General features: G+C 41.8%; 1 protein-coding gene across 2 annotated transcripts in view; it reads left to right on the top strand.

The window, feature by feature from the left end:
• Positions 1-3,031, top strand: part of GSG1L (GSG1 like) — a 65,833-nt gene extending 62,802 nt beyond the window's left edge. For both annotated transcript variants that reach the window (XM_088523144.1, XM_088523142.1), the window contains 2 exons: positions 1,429-2,034; positions 2,482-3,031. In XM_088523144.1, coding sequence (XP_088379270.1) covers positions 1,429-1,451 — 23 coding nt within the window. In that variant the 3' untranslated portion in view covers positions 1,452-2,034; positions 2,482-3,031. The remainder of the gene's footprint in view (positions 1-1,428; positions 2,035-2,481) is intronic.
• The last annotated feature ends 9,582 nt before the right edge of the window (positions 3,032-12,613 follow it).

Raw genomic sequence — 12,613 nt, 5'->3', positions numbered from 1 at the left:
TCTGTACCTGAAAAGTTTTCCATTTCATTTCAAATTCTGTTTGGAGAGGACTGAATTTTGAAGCTGTTCCAAGTTTCCAATCCTTTACAGTGGAGCATATTGCTCACAAGAAGGTAGTAAAAGAAAGAAGGAATGATTGCGCCATTTTACTAAGAGTAATTTTAACAATATCTTTGTTGGTGACGCCTAAGTGATGGTAAGCCCAGGGCTCATCACAATCCTAGGCCATGGGCCCAGGATCTCTCCACCTATCTAAAAAAAGCTGCACCAGGTAACCAAAGAATATTGTGCATGAGCAAATTTCCTCCTTTTGTCAAAGGAGGAAGAAAGGAAAAAATAAAATAAAAAGCAGGGAACCTGCAAAAGCAATCATACTCCCCAAATTTGTCTTTTTTTTTTCCCAGCTGCAACAATGTTTTACCTTTCCTGACAAACTGTGACTCACTTAGCTAAGAGCTTTCCAAAGCCCCGACAAGTACATGCAGCTCCATCCCCAGTGCCTTGGCCCCGAACATGTCACATTCTGCCTTTGGCAGCCGCCTTGACAGTGAAGAGCAGCAGGAGTTCAAGCTGCTCTCCCCTGAATTCTGCTGCATTGGCTGATTCCTGTCCCTGTGCAGGTAGGAAGCCTGCTGCTCTACCAAGCTGCTCTCTCCATATTGCATCTTAGAACCTGCTCCATAGCATCTCTAATTACTGCAATGGGAATATCTTCCCAATTCCTGTTTACTCAGTTTGTGCGAAGGCATTTCTAGGGAAGGACTGTGTTCTTGCTTTCCTTCCTACCTTTCATATAATCTATTCTATGCTGCTTTTCAGTCAGTAGAATTGTGACTTTTTTTGTTCTTCCAATTATAAAACCCTACATTTGATTTAAACTTGATAATTACACTGTGATATAGCAAAAGCCTTAACCATGTGACACCCATCCCCACTCCTGCATTGAAGGCAGGAACTGTGAGGCATTTGGGGGCTTTCAAAATTTGTGCCTTACTTGTGTCCAACACTGAGACACACACAGGGAGGTGGAGACATTGATAAGTAGCTAATTCATGTTGGAATTTCCCACTCTCCATGTACCAGTAACTTTCTGCCCTTCCTTTCCCCACTCCCAGCACCAAGTCCTTGGTTCTCACAGAGCCTCTGTGACTTCGAGAACAAAAACACAACTATGCCATGGATTACCCTGATGATATTGATAAGCTGACACCATGAGGGAACTGCTCTTGAATTCACGTGCCTTATTTTCTAACACTTTGTTCTTAGCTGCCCGGAGCAGAGGGTTTTACAGAGATACGAATAGCAAATCAAACAATAGGAGAACCTGATTACGGGGGAAAAATAAAAGGCTTAATAGTGACCTAAAGCAGTGTTTTATAAGCCATTTATCCAGTCCAAAGGAAAAAGTATTTGTTTATCTTTCCTCAGGGCTTCACAACACCCAGCTCTAAGTGTTACTAACACACAGAGGAACAGGAGAGACCATAATGCTCAGAAAATACCCCCATTCACTACGTCAAGCTCTTCCAGCAACACATCAAAAAGCTCTTCACTTTCATCAAAACCAGCCAGCCAGATCTCGACGGTTCAGGATCAAGCCCTGCTGGACATTGTCTCCGTCACTAGATTGGCCCTGGGAGAATCACCAAATCCTCAACCATTGGAGCAAAGAAATAAAATGTTAGTACCATTGGGTTCCAGTCCACTCAGTGCAAGAACAACTCCAGCATCTTGCCCAGGCAGCCCCAGGCTCAGTCTAACACCCAGCTCAGCCAATTCACAGCAATACTCTGACTCCTCTCCAGCCAGTGCAGGGATCAATGCAAGTTCCTTCTATTCCTTCTGTCCTCACACAGCACAAAACTTACAAGCTTCAACATCAGACCACACACTGACCCCAACCAGGAAAAGCACAAGGCCTTCAACAACAAGGACTCCTGAAGATAGTTCCCAGTCTCCTGACTATTTTAATACTGAATTAAAGACTATGGGAAAGTGTTTTGAAACAGGCCTGGAAGATCCTGATCATGAAAGGTATGTATCGAGATCATACTCATGTTTAAGTTACCACATAATTCAACTTGGTAGAGTCATCTGACAACTGCTCATCAAATCTTTTGAGTAGATTTACGGATTTATGTGTTCCCAGTGTTTGCTTTCTAGTAATGATTGCATGTTCCCATTAAAACCTGTTCTCTGAGAAGCAAAATACTATACTTTCCATTCATTACTTTGTACATACATACATAACATACATACTTACTTCAGATCTGATTACAGACTATATCTGGGCCAGATTGTCGATCTCAGTTCCTTAAACAAGGCACAGTTTTTAAGGTCATCTCATATCCTTGAAAATGAAAAAATGCACAGCAGGTTTTAAACCTCAAATTCTGGCATGTAGCCCCAGCAAGCTGGACTGATTTTCCTCTAGTGAACCTATGAGTTCCACACTGTATCTACCACTTCTTTTCTTGACAGGAGATTTGTAACTGCAAAGGAATTCCAAGCCATGGAGAAACAACTAGAAGATGTAAGAGAAGAACTGAAATGCTTGAAGTGGAAGGTGAGACACATTGGTGAGACCGTGCAGCCCCTGGCAGAGGATAGCAAGCGTTACAACGGCTACACCCTGACCGAGCTCAAGGCAATGGTGCAGTTTGAAGATGATCCTTACAAAGCTGCACACAAAATCCTAACTGTGCTCTTCAGTGATGTGAACTTGCTACAGCACTCAGTCACCGAACAGGCCTGCAACTCACGGTCTCTGCCCAAGCCCAAATTAGACCCCGAGCTGTACACAGTCTACCGTGACATTCTGGAAAACATATTCCCTGGAATTAGCAGTCAGACCTTGAGGGAAGAGACACAACACTTTCAGAAAAGGGCCCAGAAAGAAGTACAATAAGGGCAGTTCACAAAATCTTCTGGAAAAAAAAAAATTCTCTGATGACTTCAGAGCACTGAACTGCGTTGTGGCAAGTTAGCTGGGTCTGTCCCTTCCAGGTAAACACACTGGTGAGCTCTGAGCCCTTCATGTCACCCTTACCCGATGAGACAGCGGAAAGATATTCTGCACACTTCCTACGTTTTTGGGGAAAAAAAATAAATAAAAAAGGTCCCCTTAGTGGCTCTTTTAATATACAGATGCTCCCTTGGTTCCAATAACTACAGTTGCTGCCAAAAGAAGCCAAAGAAGGCATTGTGTATGGAGGCAAGGGCCTTCCCCCTCCCCAAACAGATCTACCAACCAGCATCTGGCTAGTTTCTATTTTCTAGAGTATATCATTCATTAAAAGACATTACTTGTTAGAAAATTTTGCCTGTCTTTTTTTTTCCCCTGCCCCCTAAAAAATGCTTTGCACATCAAATCAATCATAACTGGAACACACAATAGGATGAGACCTGGCTGTGCAGCAAGCCACCCTGCCCTGCCCTCCTGCATTGTGGGAAGAAAAACAGGACACAGACTGGTCAAAAGCAGCAGCGCACTCATACATTCTAGGTAAGTGGGAGGCCAAGGGTGCAAGGGCAAACCATATGCCCTTAAATCAGTTTAGACATGATGAACATAATCCACACAGGTAGAGGTAGGAGTCTGTAACCTTCATCTTTCCCAGCCTCAGGTAGCTGAGCAAACAAAACAGCTTGCGTATAGCGACAACCATGCTCGGTCTTAACATAGAATGGTGCTCTCTGGTGCAAATCTTCCCTGCTCATTGTTATCTACATCTTTCTCATATAACAATCCAGCATCTGGGAACGTAGGAGAGAAATCCAGGTTCTTGAGTTTTATGTATGTCAGTGCATGTCTGTGTGAGTGATGCGGTTTTAAGGTCAGTAGTACATTTATGAAAAACTACTGCTTGATTGCAATCAAGCGCCTCTACCTTCACAATGCTAACTGTGACAACACTGTCAGTCATTGCTCTACTTGAGCAGCACTGAAAAGGCTGCCTCAGATCTGAGTTACTAAGCTTTGATTGAGGAAGAGAATACACATGCAAGCTCTCTATTCAGAAACCCTTAATACAGCAAACAAGAAATGAGGAGGTTTGGTCTTTTCACTTGTTAGTAGTATTTCTGTGCTCTTCCCTACCTTCTAGCATTTGGCTTCCCAGGCCTCTATTAGAGTCCTATCCCACAAACAACTCCACCACGACACGAGCACTTGCTGTCTTCTTCTGCTCACCTTTATTACCCCTGGCCCCACACACATCTGCTTTGCTGTATAGGGCTCAGAAACCCATCCATCCCCCAGACCATAAACTAAGTTTGAAGTTGTTACCTTTGCCTTAGGACAAGATTATACCAAAACTAGGTCCTTACCTCCACAAGTTAAGAAATCCATCTTCAAGGAGAAAATGTCCCATCTGCAGGATCACCTTCTCTGACTGAACTGCAAAGAGCTAATAGTTCCCATCTGCTGTGGGAACTGCAGGTAGAAGAGCTAATAGTTCCCACCTGTGAAGCTACTGCTGAAGGGGAAGGTACAACAGGGGAATTTCAGACAGGCCACGCTAACAGGGCCTGAGCAGAGGGTCAGAGCCTAAGACTCACCTGCAGGCACAGCTGCACATGAGGGGCTTGTCTTCCTTGGTGCTCATGTGCCACAGCTGAAAGACTGACTCCTTGCAAAGGCCCCTCATTGCTATGGAGTCTACCTGGAGAAAGACAACAGCAGGTAAGGGAGGGAAGAGGGGAAAAGGCTCTGGAGCGCCTCTGTCCCTGGCTGGGATGCAGCAAAAAGCAATAGATGAACTTCTGCTCACAGAGCAGGCACTGTATACATGGCTCCAGGCTACCTCTGGCTTCATTTGACAGAACTGGAGTTGTAGGCAGTTTTGTAAAAAATTGGCGAGGTGGAGGGTTGTCCTTGTGCTATTTAGGCGAGCACTGATGGAAGACACTGCTTCCCTGCTCTTCTGGTTCATTCATCCCCTTTCACAGGGTCACTGACACTTCTAGAAGTCACTCCTTGACCCCAACAGGCAGATTACTTGAAAAAACAGAACACATCTCTCCTGCACACTGTTGCAGTTTTCCTTGCTAGGCCACTGAGGCTGGCAGGACAGACAAAAAGCCACCTTTGGGTTCAGCCTGCCCAGCACCACAGGATGTGCCCTGCACATCTTCTTCATAATAGAATGAAAATAATATCTTCTTAATAATAATGGGGAAAAGGAGAAAACTATTGACTTATTATATATGCATATATATATAAATATAATTTTTTATATACTATAAATATATAAAAATACATGATTCAGGCCTTCATGGACAATCCTGTCAGAGAGATATTGGTCTTTCCAGGGCCCTTTCAGGTTTCAATGTCATCACAGAATCACAGAATGGTTAAGGTTGGAAGGGACCTGTAGAGTCATCCTTCTTCTGGATATGGTTTGGTAAGAATCACACCCACTTAGAGATCTGCAGTGGTTTTTACTCCGCCATTAATAGTTTTTAGCAATTCTAGGAGAGCTTCCCGATTAACCAGATTCAACTACAGCTATCCAGTCTGACCGGATGATCTTGTCTTTCAAGTTTAGCATCCTGTTTTTTTAAGAAATGTGTCCTGTTACAAGCATGCCCTGTCTTAAGACTTTAGGTCTTTCTGCTGGTATTCAGATAGAAAGGCAGTTACCCAGTCCTGATATTCTGACAAACAAAAACATTCAATCATAATTCTTCTTGGACAATTCATTTGCTCTATGCCTGCATTGCTTCTTAGCCTAAATAATCCTTCTCCCAGAATCTTGCCACCTTCACCTATAGAGAGACAGACAGAGAAAGCAATCAAACACACAGCAAAAAGCATCAGAATAGTCTATAAAACCACAAATGTTGCATTTTATTCTATTCTGCATTTAACTATACATATTTTTTTCTTGAACACCACTTTAAGGCCTGAAGAGCCAATGCTAGAGCAAATAATTATTCTTTCCTTAACTATAGGTATTACATTCATTATTCTTCAGTCGTATCCCCCAGTTGGAGAGATTCATTATTACAACATTCATTCAAGCAACATGCACTCTTCTGTATTCACTCTTATATATAACCTGAGGGTGTAAGAGCCACTGCACAGGTTAGACCAAAAGTCTGTCTTCCCCAGTGTCATTTTTTAGGAGCAAATGCCCAGTCAGAAGTGTAAGGATGTGAACACTTTTCGCAGCCTCAGGCAATCTGTAGTTTGTTCTGATTGATTGAGATAATTAAGCAGTCTATTAATGTTCACCATGCTGAGGCTCAGTAGGGTTTAGCTGGCAGAATAGATTCTGCAGCAGATAAGTTATGTTAAACAGAGGGTCCTAATTCATGTTGTTCATAGAACCAAAGAATAATTTACATTGGAAAGGACTTCTTGAGGTCATCTGGTGAAATCCCTTTTACAGATAGTCTTCTAGTGACACAAAATAATTAATAAAATTTGTTGGAAAAACTAGACTATGCAGTACCATAAAAATCTGGAGATCATCCAAACAACCTGCAATGGAGTTACTTGCAGATCCACTCTAGAAAAACTGTGAGGTTTTCTTCTTCCAGAAGCACTATGTGGGGGATCATCTAGGTATAGGCTAAATATGCTGCAGAAGCTCGATTTAAATCTGTATCATTGGATAAATAAGATAAATGGCATAGTTTCTGTAATGCTATTATGGAGGGTTGTTTATGGTGTGTGTGCTTCGATCTACATACATTGCCAATTCATTTTCAGGCTTTTCATGAATATTTATAATGTGTAATTACAGTCAAAAACAGTCATTTAATCATACATTTTACAACCTTATGGTTACCCCTTCATATTGTCAATAATAATACTCATCCATTAGATGAAAACTTCATGCAAAATAAGTCCACTGGCTCTTTTGGTTTATGACATAAAACTTAACAGTACTACAGTTTTAGGCAACTGTCAATGTTGGTTTTATCTTTATTATCACTAGCAACATCTTTACTGAAATCTCAGTCATAAGGATTTGGGCCTTATCCTAGATTACAATTAATCCCTTCTCTGTTCTTCCTACATGAATGTCTGCTTCTCCACACTTTGTTCTCTATTCATTTATATACCTAATTCCCTTTGCACAGTTCAATTCAACTTGACTTTGATAATTTTTGCACTAAATTTATAATCTTTGACTCCCAAGGTGAAATTCTCCTTGGAGCCCCTTTTCCATTTCTTCTATTTATGTGCACCTACAGGTGATAATTTATTTACCATGATCTGGAAATCCTCCTGGGCATCTCCTCCCCCATGGAGTTTTGACAGGCAAACAAGTGTCCAGCAAGTAGAAGAGCTATAGAAAAATGGACAATTGGGAAAGTAAATGAACCTAATAGAGAACACTGGAGAGAACTGCTGGATGTTGCATTTAAATTTGCAGCTCAGTGAGGCAAGCAGGTTTCTCTCCGTGGTCCAAACCTCAAATTCCTTCGAAAAGACAACTAGGACAACTACTGCAAGCTTCGTTGTAGCCAGAGCCCTGCTACTAAGGCACCAGTCTCTGCCACAACTGGGCCAGAGGGGGAACTGAAGCTAGTGCTCCCACTTACACCTTGCAGCAAGTGGCAAACAATCCTGCCAAGCTTAGACTTCATTTTATATTCCATTTGGAGTAGACCAGGAAAAAAAAAAAAAAAAAGCCTCAACCACTCTCCTCTCATGAGCAAATGACCAAACTGCAGATCTCGCTAGAGTCCTACTGCTAGTCCCACAGGAAAAAGAGAGTGATACTGGGAGATCCTAAAGGACTCCTGATCAGGACACACGAGGACAGAATGTGCACTCATTTACCAAAACACCACACTGACATGCAAACTAGATCTTAGCTTTTTGAGGATTTACTGTGAACAGTACATTTTCTCAGTGCCCCAAAGAGTGTGATTAAAATACATATCAAAGCCTTGCTAGGTCAGTGGGTTTTAATCAGATCCCAATGTTTTGTGTTAATATTCAGAGATACATTACCATCCCAGGGAGATGAATAATAGGAGCTATTTCATTTCTCTGACAATATTAAACATAATGAATAGTCTTGTTATCATCCCACATTCTTCTCCATGAATTCTGACCACAGACAGATCTCCTGTTGGTAATGGAAATGTCAGTTTGATTCATCTGCTCACCAATAAACTTTACCAAATAATTTCCAGCATAAAGTAAGTCATCCAAAACATTCATTTGGAAACAAGCCAAAATCAACATTCGTTGTTCATAAGTATTTACCACTGTTCAGGTTTACACCATTTCATCAAGCTTTTCTACTTGCTTTTTTTAGCATTGCCTCCAGCAAAGTAGGGGAGTAAATCAGATCATAAGACTTCTGCTAATCTGCAAATCTGAAATTATAGTTGGCAGACTCTATTATTATACAACTAGATGACAACAGTAAAGGTGCCCTTTCTGCAGTGCGAGAGGCCTTATCCATGCTGATCGAGGTCTTTAATTAGTGGAGGAGAATACAGATTATAATGTAGAGAAAGAAAAGCTTTCACTGTCAGGACAGACACATCCTGGAATAGGTTACCCAGAGACATTGTGCCGTCTCCACCTTTGGAAGTTTTCAGGACCAACCTAGATGAAGCTCTGAGCAACTTGGTGCAATTTCCTAGCTGCCCGTGCTTTGGGGAGTAGATTGGACTAGAGACCTCAACAAGTCCCCTCCAACCTGTTGGTTCTGTGATTCTACCATGTTGTACTGACTTGAACTTGGTTCGCTTTTCCAAAAGCGAAATTCTTTTTTTTATGATAGATAACACCCTTGCATTTTACCATCGCCTGTAGCTTTTTTAACTGTTGAATGTATTAATGATGATATATTTTGCGTTAAAACCACCTTTCATCTCAGTTATTTATGCCATAAAAAATGTAATTCTGAAATATTTTGCATAACAAAGATAGCTTGTTGCATAGTAGCAACAGAGTAAAAGGACTGATACTCAACCTGACATATACTATATGGATCAAAATTGAATAGCTGGCAAAATTTATAAGTGTATTTGAGGCCACACAGATAAGACTGTGCCTACACTACTTAACAGTGTGATTATGTACATCATACATAAATCACTAATAAAGCTTATACAGGTCTTGGGGGACAGGTAAATAACAGAATATAAGAAGTAATCTGGATTGCATGGAAAGCTTTGCACCAACAAACAGGGGATGCTAATACTAGTATATATTAAGTAAGATTTCTAAAAGCTAAAGATATAGGATAGGAACAACTATCTCGGAAAGGGATGTCTCCAAGGAAGTTTTAATGCTGCAAGAGTAGACAGCTGGCTGAACATCAGTTCCCTTGTTCCGTCTTGACTCATTTTAGACATTCTCAAAATGACAACAGTTTCCTTTTAAAGAACTATAGAGAGATCCAAGAACAAGATAACTCAGCTAAGAGGACAGAAACATACTATTTCCACATGGCAGCAGTGTCCACAATTTGACCACACACAGTTCCGACATCCATAAATCCAGAGTGGAAGATTCAGAGAACAGTTATGCAAACCAGCAAAGGATTGGCAAGAGCAATCTTGCCAATTACAACAGAGCCTACACCACTGGACAGGGTAGATTGGGACATAATTTGGAAGTTCAAGCTACAGGGCTCAGCTGGGCTCATACGCTCAGGAAACAGCGACTGAGTGTTGGGCTCCTCCTGGTCCTTACAACAGGTCTGAAATGCAGTCTCCAAATTTAAAACTTGAAACTGAGAAATCCTGTTTAGTACTGGATCGGTCTGCTTCCTGCAGGACCAGGAGGCTTCAAAATAGCTACTGGCTTCTACACTGAGCAGACACCTTCACTGTTTCCTGAGATTCTTTAACATTCTCTGACATTTACCTCCTAAACACGCTTATTTCAGCATGATGGACTTTCTAAAAACCATCAGGGAACAGTCACCTTCCAGTAAGATAGATACACAACAGTTAAGAATACAGGCAAGCTCTGAAACAACAGATTAGATGTGAGTACGAGGAAACAGCTGAACACAAGTCAATTTTATACATTTAATGTGTTGCCTTGGGTTTGTGGGTTCCCATAATGCCCTTCCTCTTGGCAAAACTGCACAAAAATCTATGTGCACTGACATTTTTTGAAGTTCAAAGAGTGATGGAGCAGTGACACACTAAGAATTTGTGAGACAAATTGATTTTAGTCACACAGTGAAAAAACAGGCCTTGAGGGAATGAGAAACTATAGGCATGACCTTCCTGTGGTCTTGCTATGTAATTGTGACCTTCTCCCCTGCAAAAAAGGAAACAGCATAGTTGGGGCAAGCTGCTAGCAGATCACAGGGTAGTGATTTTCCTCTCTTAGTAAGAACCAAAGCAGTTAGCTGTGGTGGAGGCCTGTGTAGTACTGGAAGTTCTAGCCCAGAAGCTGCTATTTTATGGATCATTGGGATGGACGGACCACTTCTTCAACAGGAAGCTAAGAAAGGGAATAACTCAATCAAACAAAGGGTCCATATCCTTGGTTTCCCATTTCCTAGTAATTTCTAGGTTAAAAAGGAAGAAGTTACAATTCTCAAATTATTCCTTCTATTCCTAGATCTCAACACTTCAGCACGTCATAGAATCCTGAACCAGGGTAACTAGAGCTGATGTTGTTAGACAAGGAAGGAAAATTGATCTCTTCCCAGCAAGATTTAGAGGCCAGTGAGACAGGAAATTACTCCAGCTGGGCACTCTGTCCCCATCTCTCAGCTCTTCCTGCAGCTAGGAGATTCACTCTATAATTGCTTTCTTAGTCCACATTTTATCCTCAGCTGACAGAATTCCATTAGGGTGATACAAGCTGTGTGATAAAGGGATGTTTGTGTCTCACATGGGCTGTAAGTCATTTCTCGGCAAACAAGAATCCAGCAAATAGTCATAGAAATTGGCAAAAGACACCCCCAAGCCAAGAGCCCTTCTTCTCTTGCTCTGAACAGAATTAACCTCCACTTCTGCAGCATTTTTGAATGTATGTTAATCAAAAGGACAGATGTGCAGCACCAGCATGTCTAGAATGAGGGGCCAATGCAAAAAGGATCCACTGTGTTGTGATCATGGCGGAGGAGCTGGTGAACTGTGACCACATGGGTCACACAGCAAATAAAGTAGGTATGGGTAAGCAGGTTAAATGAAACTCATGTTCTAATACATCTAAGCACATACACCTAAAGAGCAGAACAGGTTGGTCACACCTGCAAGACAAAGAATGATGAGCCTGAACAGAACTGAGGACCATTTAGGAAAACAAGAGCAGCAGCCTTCTAAGCAGACTGATGCAGCTAAAAGAGACATGATGAAAAAAACTAGAAGTTTAAAAGAAAGGCACATCAAATACTCTTAATATGCACACTATTGTATGTATAGCACTAGTGAAGCCATTTCTAAGGAGTCTGTTAAGCTCTGGAGTGCATATGTTTTTAAAGAACATTAGAGAGGATTCAGTCAGTTCAGTCTCTCTCCTTTAAAGAGTAGCTTTTGCTAGAAGTCAGCCTCCTATATCAGCAGAGAACACCATGGGACCAGCCCAAGGCACCCCTGTAAGTGTGTCTGGTCCCAAGTGCTGGTTTGAATTTGAGATACCTGCTGTATTCTCCAGGACAGCACAGATCTGCACCCAACAGTGAGGTTTACTCTACAGGCAAAAAGCAGTTGGCTAAGAGTAATGAAAAGCTACTTCACCTCAGCACTCCAGGTGGAATGACCCCTGGTTTCAAGCCATGCTTTGGGATCAGTTTGGGCCAGAAAAAGCAGACTGGTAACATGTTTAGAAATAGCACTGTGAAGGAATTTTGGATTGGAACTTCTCCATTTCTGGTCTCCTCAGGCTGATGTGATACACTTGTCTCGCAACAGCCTCTAAAGCTATAGATGTTCTTGCAACAGCTTAGGTATCTGCCTTTTTCCTGATTCAAACTGCATGAGCTGAGAAATCAATAACATAAATGGAGCAGATATGCTCCCACCACCCATCCTTACAGCAGGGAGAAGATCAAAGAATGAAAAGTTGGAAACTGAACAAAATACAAACTGCGAGTAATGAAAAATCCACCTTCTTTCACCACAATTTTTTTCCGTGAAGTACGACAACTTGCCTTCTCTTGGTCTACATCAACAGAGGAAGAAGGAAGCAGGAAGATAAATGTTTCTGGACTCTGTCAGATGCTTCTGTCTTGAAGAGGTAGAAGCAATTGTCCTGGATCAAAAGGAAAGCAAGCTTCCTCCCCTGCGTGAGCCAGAACTGAGATGTCAATACAGCACTTTGTATTTGCTGCTACTTGATTCAGCAGTGAGCTTTTCCTGGTACTGTAAGAAAATTTAAAGATTCAACATTTAACCTCCATATCCCATTACCCTCATCCTCAGAACATTATTAGCAGTGACCGGCATCTCCGGTCACTCCAGTGTGGACACAGGGGTAGGTGTTCAAAATAGACTGTTACTTGGGACTCCAAGACTGCTCTCCCAAGGCCCAAGTACTCATGTGCATGGCCAGGCTCCTTCAGGAGTTAGAGTATCCCTTAACATCACTGAGGGGAGATGACTTCAGCACCCCAGATCCTAGCAAGAGCCCAGTAGGACTAGGAAATTTTCTAGAAAATAGCATCAACTA

This window comes from Tinamus guttatus, unplaced genomic scaffold (assembly GCF_059628265.1).
Source record: "Tinamus guttatus ecotype Peru unplaced genomic scaffold, ASM5962826v1 Tinamus_guttatus_pri_ptg000172l, whole genome shotgun sequence".
Lineage (NCBI taxonomy): Eukaryota > Metazoa > Chordata > Aves > Tinamiformes > Tinamidae > Tinamus > Tinamus guttatus.
The sequence above is the reverse complement of the archived record's forward strand: the minus strand, read 5'-3'. Positions and strand labels throughout refer to the sequence as shown.